Here is a 14,880-nt window from a genome sequence, read left to right as displayed (position 1 = left end):
TCCATGCCTCGCCGACATGGTTTCATGAAGGGAAAAACCAATCGATTTTTGCGTTTTGGTGGGGTACTCTTGCAATCATGTTTCCCCAAAAATTTAGTGTTTTTTTTTTTTTTTCACGCGAAGTTTCTTGCAGCCGGCTTTTGGCCATGAAATTAATTCTTTTTAGACCAAGCTTCTTCAGTGATCAAATTGACACTTTTCTTCAGAGCAGATTCGACCCGAAACGGTCTACCTAACAACACCTCTAAGTCATCTCGTTCTACGAAAATAAATTCAGAAAATAAGAAGTTCGTAGACATATCCAGAAATATTGACCTTGAAAATAGACATAAAGAGAAAATTAGCGAAACTTCAAATGGGTTCTTATCCATTACTTTATGCTCCTGATTCTACCCAAGATTCATTTCAATCAAAATCGATTTCAGCTGTAGAGCTTCCACCTGAAGGGGGTGAGACTCGCTGAGCCTGCGTTGAAACATGGGAAGGCACGCGGAAGCTATGCAGATTTTCCGATAAAATGGATTTAAACTTTCCCCAAATAATACAAACACTGATTTTTATCAGCGTTCTTCTTCCATGTTTCCATGGTAAAATAGGCGAAACGCGCGGATACTAAGCACCAATTAAAGATACCCATCATACTCTTCGATGCTATCTTGCGCGAGAACTCCCCTAAGTTTACCATACCGGGTAAAGTTCCTTCAAGCGAAAACAGAAATCATTTCAATAATTCTCCAAATGTAGAGTGCATTTTTGCTAGTATTTCAAAATATTTTGGCTGTTCTTTTATTTTAGAATCACCATGAGTAAGTAGCACTTTTCTTGCGATCTTGCAACTCGCTCTATCTTTTTGTTGTTGTTGGAGACTAAATATGGTCTCATTTGTCTGAAGGTCGAAAAGCACGAGTTACTTTTAGCTACAAGCCCGAACAGGACGATGAACTGGTCTTGGAAGTTGGAGACATCATTACTAATATAACTGATGTGGACGTTGGTTGGTGTGAAGGAGAATTGAATGGAAAGAAGGGAATGTTTCCAGATAATTTCGTCGAGGAGTTCAGCACGCCTGGCGAGGAAGTACCTAGCGCTTCACCACTTCCGAGCTCTAATTCTAAAACAGGTCAGATGAAACATGAATCAGCAGTGAGAGAACGTTTTCTTATCGATGATCGACTTTCTTTGATAAGAAAAAAGCAAAAATTAGGCTTGTCTGAATTATTAACCGACGAGCTGTTTCGCATAGGTCTTAAATATCGATTTCATTTAGTTATAATTCCTCATTTGCATTTGACTACAAATTACGTTTGAAGTTGACAAAACTTTCTCGCAGAATTTTGTTGAGATTACTTTCAATAACTCGGGTGGTTTTCAATGTTAATGAGAACTATTTTATACGGAATTAACAGCTGAGTTAATTTGCATGTGAACCTTCTTATAATAAAATCTCAAATGCTTCCTGTTTGTGAAATACTTTACGAAATACTACAGTTTCGATTTATTTTTCCCTCTTGAAACTTTACATCATTTGTGAAAATAGAAGGGCGCTCTCCAGTTGAACCTAACTGGTATACTCTTTAATATGTACTTTTTATTTTCCACTCTGGCTGACATGCATGAATATTGTAGAACGCGTTCGTGTATTCTGTATGAAACTCTTCCCTTTTTGTTGTTTGCTTTCAAATTATAAGTTTTTCTGGTCGCTGTCGAAAGCAAATATTTAATGTTCATTTGGCATTTACATTTAATGGTCAACCCTTTCAAAGCAAAATCTATTAAATTAACAAAGAGATTAATAAATCAGAGGCAACATTGAAATTTTAAGCAAGAGAACAGAACAGTGTCATGAATGGAAAGGGAATGTGCCTGTGATGAACCCACCATAACTTGGTATCTTCTGTAATCGGTTACCAATTTTGTTAGGAAAAAACATGAGATAGTTCTGATAAGATTTGGCTTTTATTTGTTCAAGATACAATTTGTGGTGAAACAAATTTCATATGACTTTCTGATTTAAAATCAATTAAAGCCATAATCCTTGCAGGTGAGCTGCAATTTTAGCGATTGCAGAAAAAAGCCTGAAAAATAACTCAAGTTTCAATGGGATTTGAACTTGTCTCTCCCAGATACTAGATGTGGCACTACTATGAAGTGATGAAACCACAGGTTGGCAGTGAGTCATATTGTTCAAGATGTTTAAATTGCCAGCAGTCAAAATAGGGGCAGCCAGGCTTGTTTTTCCAACATTGTGCTTATCCTCTGAGACCTGGGGATGGGGGCAAGTGATTGGGCAAGAGGAAGATGAAGGTTTTTATTCCAAGATAAAGTTCTTGCTAGGCAAGAAAATTTTCTCTTTGAACCAAAGCCACTGTTTTGTTTTCCTTGGGTTTGATTATTTGTCCCTGGGTTTCCTTTGTGCATCATGCCTTTTAAAGTTTGTCTCATGAATATTTTCTGAAATTACCAGCTGTAGGAAAGAAGGCAAAGGTAGCCTTTGATTATGAGGCTCAAGATGCTGATGAATTGACACTGCATATGGGAGATATTGTGGATTTTATGGAAGAAGTAGAAGAAGGCTGGTGGAAAGGCAAATTGCATGGAAAAGTTGGCGTCTTTCCATCCAATTTTGTCGAACCTTTTGTGGAAGAGGATGTCACTCCAAACCAGGACAAGCCAGCTCAGATACAAAGTAATTTACAAGTGTTAGATGTAATATATGTGATCTCTTAACAATAGCTTGTTGTATTATATGAGAGTTATTGCTAAGTTGTCGCACATAAAACTGCATTAGTTTAATATTTACCAGCTTTTGCATTGATTAGCTGAAAAATGCCTAGCTCCAGCCACTGTACACACCCTGGGTGAAATGTGTTTAAAAAAAACCCAAAGATATTTCTTCGTTTCAGGATCATTATAAATAGAAAACATCTCTTTTTCATTTGTTTACCGAGTTTAAAACTTTACCATTTATTCTTATTCCATTTACTCACATGAAGCATGCTATATTTTGCTGATTCTGACAGTTTGTAGAATGGGTATCATGCATGAACCTGTTCATTGCTTAGTTCACCATAGGGTCTCTTTGGCTCAGTGGTATTACCTCAGAGCAAGGAACCTGAAGTTCTTAGGTTTGATTCTTCATAACGACTCTTTATTTTTTCCTTGTCTTATGCTCATGACAAAACAAAAACCTCTTTAGGTCCTCCTAGAGTTTCGTACAAGTACACTTGCTGATCAAATTTACTGCATTATTAAAAATTACTGTTTGCGTACAAAACCATGCCATCCTTAATAATGCTGAACAGATGCCATTACCTTTGAAAAGAACTGGACAGAGGACCTGACAATTTCCATAGGATACACTGCCTCTTAAACTATTTGGTAATTTTATTGATTCTCATGAATTTTCATTAAATTCAGCTGAAAAAGAGCCACCTGTCAGTCAAGGTCGAACTGGAGCAGCAGCAGTAGAAGACGATGATACAGGTATCAATAAGAGGCATTCTAGCACAGGGAAGGCTAAGCAGTTGCCTGGAGGGGGTATGGGGTTTGGAAACCTTATCAACGCCAACATTCTTGCTGAGAAGAAACTCAAGAAAGTCCACCCTGATGAAAAGAAAGAGAAAAAAGATAAATTTGAAGAAAGAAATGTATCTGCTGAACCAAGCAAGACTGTTGCTGCTGTAAAGGCACCTTTGGTATGGCTTTATGAATTTTCCTTTCAAGACTTTTTTTTTATTAACTTTGGTCATGTATTATGTTTCCTACTACAGAACTGCATCACAGAACTTGTATGAGTATCAAAAATAACATTATGAAAGTGATGATATTTGACCTATGGATGATGAAGGGCATACTAATGCTCAGAGATTTACTTGGTTTGAAGTGATATACCCCTCTGATGTCTAAGAATAATGTAACTCAACTGATGGGAAAATAAATAGATTTTTATTTTTTTGAGGAATTTAGGTTACTTCATCACAATTGTTTTTCCTCATCATTTGCACAGACTGGAATCACTTAATGTGTGCCTTCAGTCTGTTGCAGAGAGTAATCCTAAAACAAGGATTCAGTGTGTTGTCAGCACAGATTTTGCAATTTTTGTCCATTGGAAAATTCAGAATTTGACATTTGTTTAAGTGTTGATACTTGACGGTACATATTGCAACTTTCAGGGGTTTGAGTTCTACAGGTAAGCAATAAACAACAGTAAACAACAGTATTCATCATATAATCTAGCAATATGATCTATTACAGGGTGCTAAATCAAGGCCTGCACCCCCTGTCCCATCTGCTCCTCCAATTGTTCAACCAGGTAAACTTTTTACATTGCTAACCCGTTCTATAATCTAACTGTGCTTGATATGGTACAAATAAGGCAGGAGACAAGTACAAATATCACACACTATTTGTAATCCAGAAATATCCATGAAATTCACCCACAATGAAATAACAATTTGGCATGTTGGATAGTAAATCTCTTATTAGACATTTTGTTGTGTAGTGTCGCTGAGTATTTTTACCCATTGTTTGTATTTTGACTTGCTCTACAAGCTTGTCAAAATTCCTGAGTTACCCAAGAACAAAAGTAAGGCGCCAGGGGCCACTGGGTGCTGCTTAGACCTCAGCTTTGGAATGCTAGTCATATGTAGGGATTAAAGCTCAAGTGTTGTGTTGTGTCATTTACTCAATGATACAGCAAAAAAGAGTTCCTGGTAGTTTTAAAACTACTATTTCATTTACCATAGGGTAGATCTGGTTCATGTGCATGTGTTTGTGCTAATCTTCTGTATTTTTTTTTTTTTTTTTTAGCCAAGAAGCCAAATGAATGTGCAAGAGTCATGTTTGATTATGAGCCTGAAAATCTTGATGAACTCAAATTAACAGTAGGCGATATTGTCAATGTGACAAACCAAAACATTCCTGACACAGAGGGTTGGTGGGAAGGAGAGCTAAATGGAATGGTTGGTGTCTTTCCTTGTAACTTTGTTGAACTGCTGCCAGCAGGTGTAGGGGAAGTTTCATCAAAGGTAATGTTTATTTGATTTCCTATCAACTTATTTTTTAATTTATTGTGCTCTGAATTATTATAGTCTTTGACAAAATTTTTGGGACAACAGTACCCTACACCCCTTTTGCAATCTTGGTTAAAACCTTGGAAACAGTGAGAAAACTATACCTGGTTTAAAAGTTACTTACAGGAGTGGGGTGCATTCATCTTGGAATTCTCTAATTAAAAAAAAAAATTTTTAGTGTAATAGAAAAATCCAAGCCCCAGATGGGGCTCGGGTTTTTCTATTACACTAAAAAATTGTTTCATCTATACATGCTAAAAAAAAAAATTATTTTCAAAATAGGTAAGCACCTTTTGTGGGGTTTGTGCATGGAAGGGAAGATTTCCCAACAATGCTTGACTAGTATTAATATGAAGGCTTCAGTCCACAAATTACCTTAGATTTGGTGTGTATATGGATTCATGGAATTCCACAAAGTTTATAAATTTAATTTAGTCATGAAATGTTTTTGGTGACTCGGAGCACTCAGTAAAGCTATTTATTAGCTTTTCAAGTTTTAAAATATTCCTCTCAATTAAAAAATGTGAAACTCTGTCTCATGAGAATAAGAATACAGGAAAGTTGAACACTTCTATGAAAAGCTGAGTAGCAAGAGTTCCAATTTACTTAGTTTTCACTTCCTCAAGATTGAGTGAGCTATCATTCTGAAGGCTAGTGGGTGGAATCTTTGCAGATTCTACTTTAGGGATCTCAGTACTTATGTGTCAGTGTGAAACAAAAACAAAACAGGTTTATAAGGAGGTTCTACGAGTACATGTAAATGTGAACTGTGACATTGTTATTTTGTCATTGCCAGGCTCCTGCTCCACCCCAAACTCACAAGAAAGGTGTGCCAGTTTTGCCAGTGAAAGATGAACTGAAAAAATCACCAAGTAAGTATTATAGTGTATGCTGTGCACTCTTGCATGTTACAAGTTGGGATACTGTAACAAAGATGGAAACTCAGCATCTTTTTGCCCCTCCTACCCTTTCAATGTAATTGTTCTCTTTGTACATCTGCCCCTCCTACTCTTTCAATCTAATTGTTCTCTTTGCACCTCCTATGCTGCAAACTAACAATAGGGACTTTAAGCGGTCAGGAAGGCGATCAATACCAAGGAAGATGTCAATTAAAAAATGAATTTCTACTTTTAATTAGAATTTTGAAATTGGTGGCATGTGTTTACCACCTCATACGGGGCCACACCTCAACCTCAACATAACATATAAAAGTAGTGTTGAGTTCCAAATGGAAATTAAATAATTTGCCATCACAGTTTTGGTTGCAGATGACACAACTTTTGGTGTTTTCATGTCGTTGTTTTGCAAAGGACAGCTAAGAAATGTACTAAGTTATATAACACATGCTGAGCTATTGTTCTGCCAATTAGGTCTTTTGTTTTTCCACATCCTCATTGCCGTTGCTTTTGTGGTTTGCTCAAGGTCCCTATTGAAAGGGGTAGAGGAAGTAACACTGATCATAACAAATTTTGTCCTAGTTTTTTGTTGTTACTAGCCACTTTGGGGTTATTACTCGGGCTTTCTGAAGGAAACACCCGAGTTATAAATTCGGCTTAATTTTTTTTTTGCATTCAGTCACAAAAGGCAGTTCCACTACAGCGCATATGTGAAGCATATGCACATGCGTAGAAGGAACCCTACAGCGCGTGGCTTAAAGCCATGGCTGCCTTCGTGGACAATTCCTTGCTCGATGTTCGCGAAAGAAATTCGATGGCTATTATGCCCAATACCTATACAAAGTCACACACCGTTCGCGGTAGACCCACACAAAAACTTGTGGAGCATTTTAAGAACAGGTGGGTCCGCGAACTTTACGAGAGATTAATTGAAGAACGATACTATTGAAGAATATCAAGCGAAACCTGCTATATCAAACAAGCTATATCATATTATGTTTTCATGTAAACACAACCATGTATTTAGACGTGATCGAGAATCCAGTAGAATACCAGGAGCTACTCTGAAATGTCTCAGAAGAAAGGGCAGAAAACTGAAGGAATTTGTTTATGAGCATACCCAAGTCCTCTTGGCTATGTCACTATGTGAAGATTTAGAAGAGTTGCAAAGAATATTATTTGTAAGCTTAATACAAAGAGGGTGAGATTAAATAAAGTTCCACAACATAAGAAGAAGTATTTGTTGAATTGTTCAGTGAGGGTATATCAAGGATAATTAAATTGAAGCATAGAGCAAGTCGGTATTTATCAAATTATGTTTTCTTGTAATCGACTCATGTGTCTTTCTAAGAGTCAGACATGCATCAAACTATTGTAAATTTCAACTGAGTTCAGATTTGGGGAAAAACCTTGGTCCTACTCCAATGTACATTGACCCTAGCAAAATAATAATGGCACCATATAGCCAACCTAATAAGTTGGTATTTGGACAAAATTCAGGACAACAATGTGTTACAATGAGTTTATGCTCTTTGATGTACAATAACAAACATTGAGGAATCAATTCTGTTAATGATCTTGTGTCAATGATGAATATTGGAAATCGGTTGAATTCAAGTTCACAGAATTACCCACACTTTTAAATGTGTTTGAGACTGATTATGAACTTTAATATAGTGAGAGCTACACTGGTACTGTTCATCAAGAAGCTGCCATAGAAGGATATCAGTACTGTAACTCCTTAGATAGAGCCTTTCAGTCACTTATATCCAAAGTTTCAATAGTTTTGTCTTGACAGTGGGGTGGGTGTCCTGCAGTTGCCATCCATTGTAAAGGTAACATGGGCTTCAAAACATGCGATTCTCATGCAAGGGATATTTATGGTAGAATTCATCCTTAAGTTACTTTTGTGCTGCTTGAAGTATCATCGCTGAATAGCTTAGAACATTATGTTCAGAGTATACATAACTATGATATATTTGAGTTGAAAGGGGGTTAAAATTAGTAAAGTTCAAAATAGTATCCTTTTTCAGAGTCTGATGCCTGTGAAACCAGAAAGTTCCAAGTGAGTTGTGCCGTGGCTGTCTATTCACTCGGCTACTCCATAGTAAAATAATGTAGTTATTGGGATTTAAACACCTTATCTAATATTGTTCAGTATGGCAAAAGGTTATATGAAAATTCATCTTTAAACAAGTATTTACTATCAAATGATTTCCCAAAAACGGTTAATGTTTGTTGAACTGATGTAAATTCAGATCCAAAAAGTGATTACAGTGAAGAAATGTTGTCCGATTCAGTTGAGAGCAAATCAATTCTCGAAAATCTTGTAAGAAATAATAGTGAATGCACAGGGATTTGATGTGGTTTTCAGTTTTTGGTATGACATATTTTTAAACCCACAAAAAGGTCAAAATATGTATTATTCCCTCTTGGTATTTAATGAAAGTCAAATGCTCCTTATTGAATATACTAAAACTGTAAATAACACTGCTTCTCTTGTTGTGGCCATCAGCAATATTCAATATTCAGAGATTTTCTTTTAAAACCATTATGAATTATTGAACAGTGATAATTATTGCTTCATTCTACTGATTTCTGACAACTTCCCTTGGGTGAACATTTGGCAACAAACTGTGACTGAGTACCAAAAATAGATAAAGAATTCTCATCTCCTTGCAGTGAAAGGCAAAATTAATACATCACTACTCAGGGTTCTTAAAAGCCTTAAAAGTTGTTGAAGATGCTTGAATTTAAAAATAAAAAATTCCAGGCCTTGAAAGTACTTGAATTTGAGGACTAGAGCTTGATTTTTGCAATGCTTTTTCTTTAGCAATTTTAAAGTTGAAAATTACAGTACTTTCATGGAAAATCTGAGAAATAATATTAAATGAAAGGTCCTTCAATTTTCTAAAACTTGGCCTTCAAAGTCACTGAAAAGACCTTGAATTTCAACCTTTGGCATCTGTAGGAACCTACTCCTATATGGTAATATATTACTCTGACTGATTGTTTTCTAGTATCGTAACAACATTCATTACACTCCAGCAGACAAAAATAAACACATTCAAGTAGACTTATTCATGACCGGCAATGACAAAATTACTTGACCTCATTGACGATGGCAGTCCCCTAAAGATAACTCCAGATGTGCAATATTGAAAGCCCAAGTTCACGCAACTATGCGTCTAGTTTGATACATACATTTTAAAGATTGTTCGTTTATCAGTGTTGGTCCTGAAATGCCTCATGGAGGCTTGGAGATAAGGGATTAAAATAAATGTTGCACAACCCTTGGGCTCTTAATATTAGATTTGTTTGCTCGTTCACTTCTCCATTTTTAATAGTTTACCTGTTTCTCTTTGCTCAAATGCATTCAGATTTGTTATCTAGACAATCAATTTAGTACACTATATTCCCAGTTATTGCCCTTTGTTACTTTCATGTGATGAATTACAACTCAAACCTAAATAGATTTCCCTACTTTGGTCTAACTTTTTGGTAACTTTTGGATTGCACAGTCATGACCAATATCATGTTTTCCCTTACTTTGTCAAGAACTTTCCAGGAAGCATTCCCCTCCAGTCTCTCCTAAAGAGGAATCAGATGCTAAAGTAATCCCAGATGTCCAGAAAACTGTTAAGGATGCAAACAGCGAGCCCCCTGCTCCAGCACCAACCAAGCCAAAGCCACCAGTTGCAGGCCAGAAGCCTGTTTTACCACCCAAGAAACCTTTACCAATCCATAAGAAACCTGCTGTGAAAGGTGTGCCAAAGAAGCCAGAGAAGAAAGCAGAGACTGGAAATACCAGTGTTGTGGAGAAAAAAAGGAATGAGGAAACAGATGATATTGTTGATGACATTTCAGCAGAGAAGGTACCATCTCAGGAAGAGGGAATCAGTAAGCCTACTGAGATCCAATTGGAAAGTACAGGTGATCTCATTGTTTTGGCAATAATATTGTTTGAGATGAATTAACCCACATTATGTGTCTTTTACCGAGTACACAAATTTAACATTGCATTATGTGTACATGAAAAACAGTTGAATCTTTATTGAGTAGTAATGCCAGTTTACCTTCTTTTGTACTTTCATGCAGCCAAATATTGCTTGTGTTTATTCAGTGGCTGCTTGATGTTTTCAAAGAGGAATCAGTCCCATACTAAGTCAAAAAGTTAATTAAAGGTTTTCAAGAGTGGCAGCATAATAAATTGCACATGAATCCTGTTTGGTACATGATCCTGATGGAATTTGGGTTGTTCCCAAATGACTCTTTTCCTCATTGCAGCAGGAAGTTCCCTAGATGACATTCCAGCCACAGAGACATTAAATCACCTGACTGCCAACAGAGCAAAGAATCCACAAAAGAGGCCACCATCCAAGGTTTAGCAAATCTCTTTTTTGGAATAATGTTATTACACGATGATCAGTTTTTTGTTAGATAGAAATATATGTACTATAGCAAGGCTAAGTGGTTGGACTTGTAACCTGCAGGTTATGAATTCAAGCTCTGAACCAGCTTGAATAGCCAACTAGTTTGCTTTTTTCCAATGTAGATTTTAAATCTTGTCTTGTTGATCATCTCAACTACAAAACCCTTTGTGCAATGAACAGCAGCGATGATAAGAAAGGGCGAGTGTTTATCAATAAATTTTGGTTAAGGTTGAGAAAAATGTTGTGATCTTTTAGTTGCGAATTTACCGAGGATGGCTACCGGCTCAGCTTTTATTTATCAGGACATTTGGCAAGAGCGTAGCTTCAACAATATGTCGTCGGTGTTGTTTATGTTGCTGAACTTCATCCTCTTCACTCTTTGGATTTTGTTTATTATATGTAAATTCCAGGAGTTTTGATACAGATCTAATGCAGACTTTTAAACTTCAGTGTACTTTTGTCATAGGAAGGACGAACGGACCCAGCTCGCTTAAGTGGAGACTTGCTGGAAGAGCAAATAGCTGTAAGTTGTGATGTTTATTCCCCTTGGGGGAGGGGAGGGGTAAAGTCGCGAAACGAAACCAATTAAGCAATCACGGAGGCTAGACTTTTCACATCACAAGAAACTAAATAGAATTTGAACGATTTTGTTTCCCAGGAGGCTAACAAACAACAGCCTCCAGAACGTCCCAAAGAACCGCCAAGAGAACCTGCTTGGAAAAAAGAAGTTAGAGAAGCTCGGGAAAAGAAACAAACCGTTGCAGAAGAAAAGGTACGGGTAAAACGGTAAAAATGATGTTAGACTTTTGTTTCTGTTATGTGGTTGTTGCTTTTGTTGTTTGAGGCTCAAAATGGTTAAAGTTAGGCAGTAACCTAAAACCACAAGAGAAGGCCCCTACAAGAAGATTTGACAAAATGAACAACTCTCTTTTTTATATTTAAAGCCACCGCCTTTGCTGTCGTCCAAAACGGAGGTACTAGAGAAACGAAAATCTCTAAGAGAGGAAGTGCCCGTACCACTAGTGCAGAAAGTTGAGCCTTTTGCAACAGCGCCTGGGGAGGTGGAGAAGCTACGAAAGGAGATCGGCGATCTCCGAGAGATGATAGCTAATATGGATAAGAAACATAACGATGCTCACAAAAGATTGGAAGAAAAATTTACCCGGGAAATAGAAGGACTTATAACTGACTTTGATGAAGAAAGGAAACACAATGCTGCCCTCAAGGTAGAATTAGACAGAATTAAAAGGCGTCAAAATAGGCAAGATTCTGGAACCACAGCTTGATAGAGAGAACATAGGATCTTTTGGTTTTTTTTTTTTAAGGTAAATCGATTTAAATGTAGGCGCGGAAATCTATATCATGAATTTGTGGTGGTTCAACTACTATTAGTCACTAATAAAAGAACATGAATTCGCCACATATTCCATAGGTGAGGCTGCGTTAATGCTACAGACGCGTGGTGATACATACATGTATTAAATACGGTTTCCGAAGTCGGGAGGTGGTTCAGTCACACATGTCCTCGATTAGATTTGACAAAAATGCATACTTATTTTTTAGTCAAGATGACTTTTTTGACAAAACCCACGAAATACAGTGGTAAATCAGTAAAGGAAATCAGAAAAAATTTATGAAAAAAACAGACAAATAAATAAAATGACGTACTTGATTTTGCGTTATGCGTTTTCCTCGCGTCGACGGTCACTTGTAGTTGCCACTCAGTGTCTCAACAGATCTCGAAAAACATAACTCTTGAAAGAATGAAGAAGAGTCAGAGCCGTGTAAAATAATGATTTGATCGCATACCACAATGTTTTTCAATATGTCCGGACTTGCTGTCAAAGTCAGGTGCCTTTTTTATAGCCTGTTTTCAAACTTTGTAAATTTTACAGCTTTGTTCGAAAAAGGGATCCGAGGTACAACTGTAACATTTGATGATATCATTAGACAATAGGTATGTCTAGGTACAGTTTGCATCTCACCTCATATATAAATGAGCTTATTTTCGTATTCTTTTATTTTACCTGTCAAATATGTGTACACACATTGTTTACATATATCCTATTAGTCTTTCTTGGGTGCATTTTTTTATGTTGCGCTGTTGTTTCACGACAGCTTCTCCTATAGAGAAATGCTGTGGGAGGGGGGATAGATAGAAAAACTCGGATTTACGTCAGTATCTGAGCAATTGTACACCCACCCCTCCCCTAGCCCAATGCTAGTCCTAACTTGTTATTAGTTGACTGTGGTTGTGTTAGGTGAGGGGTGGGTAGACAGTTGCTCAGCCAAAACCTCGTTCATTTCATAAATAGAGATAAGATCTGGTCTTAAATTGGAACGATTATGTGTAGATTAGTCAGTTTGTAGCTTTTTAACATCCATGCATCTTTTCATGATTTCTCCTTGACTTAAATCATGGCTGCATTCATGAAATATATTTAAAGGACTTCATTGGTTCTAGAGAGCAGGAATCTTATGCATCAATCAAATAGGGGTATTGAGTGATGGGGAAGGGTCTGAATAATGTTTACATAAAATCATTGAATTTTTTTATTGTTTCTGGGTTGTATGAGAGCATTCTGAAAATTGAGAGTAATTTTTTCCTCCTAAGTACGATTTTTCTATTTGTACTCGATAGGAAACAATACATCATAAAAGTGGAGTTGTACTTACCACAACCCCTTAAAGCGTAGAACTCGTGATAGAGACTAGTGATAAATTTTAAAGTTTTGTCGGATAAAAGTATTCAATCAACATTATAACGGAGGTGGGGAGGATTAAAGTGAAAGAAAAGACAAACATTTCCCATGCATTGGAACTGATGATAGCTTTCAGATTAATAGTTTGAATTTTTTTCTTGGTAAGTGTTAAACCCATCTGGGGATATCAAAGGTTTCAAATAGGCCTTTTGCAGTTAGAGATCACGTGCTAAGATACCGCATAGCAACGCCATACTGGAGAGCAAGCACTCCAGTGATGTCAGACAGTGTAGAGGTCACAGAGGTCTGCATTCAAACAAAGAATACAGCGGATAACAGGTCAAAAGGTATCCCAATTCGAGAAATCCAGTAAGAAGTAATCAACAGCTTCCCCGGAGTGTATCAGCAGCAAAATCACACCAAAATTCGTTTTTCGCTGATACACTCCAAGGAAGCTGTTGACTAAAACTTACAAGATTTCTCGAATTGGGATACCCTTTAACTTGTTATCCGCTGTATTCTTTGTTTGAATGCAGACCTCTGTGATCTCTATTGTGTCTGATATCACTGGAGTGCTTGCTCTCCAGTATGGCGTTGCTATGCAGTATCTAAGCACGTGATCTCTAACTGCAAAAGGCCTATTTAACCTATCAAGTGAGTTTGGCACTTTCTCTCCATTTTGAACACGAGTTAAAAATTCACGGTTTGGCTGTTGGTGTGTGCAAAGTACAGCTCCGTAACTTAAAGTTGGTAGAATTTTATTTACAGGCCCAAACTAAGTAAAATAAATCTGAGAGAATCGTGAGCATTTCGGTAATCAGGTTGTGTCAAGAAAAAGATGACTCGTTTCAATGGTATTAGTTTCTGGTTCTCTTGTTTGCTTGCGGGCTCGTTGGCAGTGAACAATCTTCTCAATTTTTATCCTTTTTTTTTTTTTTGTCTTTTGATAAGGTCATCTGAGTTTCACAAAGGCAGTAAAGAAAAAAAATATGAAAGTAAAGCGAAAGACTAGGCCACAAAGAATTATTTGTGACGCAAAGAGCCATTCCTGATACGGAGCTAAACGTTTTCGAAAAAGAAAAAAACTTTCGTTTAAAGAAGAAAATGTGTATTAGTGTATTAGTAGTAAGCCCAAAATTCAGTTTTCAATTCTACAGAAGGGAATAAGTCGAAGGTTATATACATATTTTTATTAGATAAGATTTAGAATTGCATATGGCAGCCTCACATTCGCTTTTTTGAAGTCCACTTTAAAAACTACAGAATCGTTGCAGAATTTTGTCTAATGCATGATAGATTTGATGGAATAGTAGGAAATGTTATAACTAGTTAAAATAAAATAAGAATGTAAAACATGTCCCTGTTCATTATGGTTCGAAATTGTGACATTCAGTTTTTACTTTTGGTCTTGTTTTTGTTGTCTAGCGCTTAAGTAGTGCGGTATAATAGAAGGAAAGCCGTTTAGAATTACAGAAAGTATGCGTTATTGACTGAGCGTGATTGCCCGCCTTGATCCCGCCTTGATCCACCTGGATCCCGCGCAGGAAAAATATTGCGTCGAGTAGACCTACAAAGATCGTAATTTTTTGACAGTGATGACGATGGAGTCGCGATAAAGCGAAGAACAATGAAAACATTAAACGACTCTCGTGGGTTTATTGACCTAGTAACACTTTTCAATTTCTTTTCCGGCTCTCGAAATTAACAAGTCATTCTTGATTCCTATCATATGGAATTTGTTTTGCTACGTTATAAATCCTGCCTGTACGGTCAAGAT

At 36.9% G+C, this 14,880-nt stretch overlaps 1 protein-coding gene across 2 annotated transcripts; it reads left to right on the top strand.

Moving 5' to 3' along the window:
* Window positions 1-632: 632 nt before the first annotated feature.
* Window positions 633-14,507, top strand: LOC111334741 (SH3 domain-containing kinase-binding protein 1). 2 transcript variants are annotated; one of them, XM_022940559.2, is made up of 12 exons: window positions 633-806; window positions 893-1,120; window positions 2,465-2,686; window positions 3,418-3,695; window positions 4,255-4,312; window positions 4,810-5,027; window positions 5,869-5,944; window positions 9,527-9,901; window positions 10,259-10,350; window positions 10,868-10,924; window positions 11,060-11,173; window positions 11,346-14,507. In XM_022940559.2, the coding sequence occupies exons 1-12, from the start codon at window positions 803-805 to the stop codon at window positions 11,685-11,687; spliced, it is 2,064 nt and encodes a 687-aa protein (XP_022796294.1). In that variant the 5' UTR covers window positions 633-802; the 3' UTR covers window positions 11,688-14,507. The 2 variants fall into 2 exon arrangements, with proteins under 2 accessions (XP_022796294.1, XP_022796289.1); XM_022940554.2 differs by having other exon boundaries at window positions 638-806; window positions 10,256-10,350.
* Window positions 14,508-14,880: the final 373 nt, after the last annotated feature.

This window comes from Stylophora pistillata, chromosome 8, assembly GCF_964205215.1.
Source record: "Stylophora pistillata chromosome 8, jaStyPist1.2, whole genome shotgun sequence".
NCBI classification, from domain to species: domain Eukaryota; kingdom Metazoa; phylum Cnidaria; class Anthozoa; order Scleractinia; family Pocilloporidae; genus Stylophora; species Stylophora pistillata.
Note: the sequence above shows the minus strand (reverse complement) of the source record. Positions and strands in the feature narration are given on the sequence as shown.

Excerpts from the sequence above, each read along its gene's own strand:
- LOC111334741 (XM_022940554.2), top strand. Across the intron at positions 1,121-2,464 it reads GAGCTCTAATTCTAAAACAG|CTGTAGGAAAGAAGGCAAAG; the intron begins GTCAGATGAAAC and ends TGAAATTACCAG. Across the intron at positions 11,174-11,345 it reads AAACCGTTGCAGAAGAAAAG|CCACCGCCTTTGCTGTCGTC; the intron begins GTACGGGTAAAA and ends TTATATTTAAAG.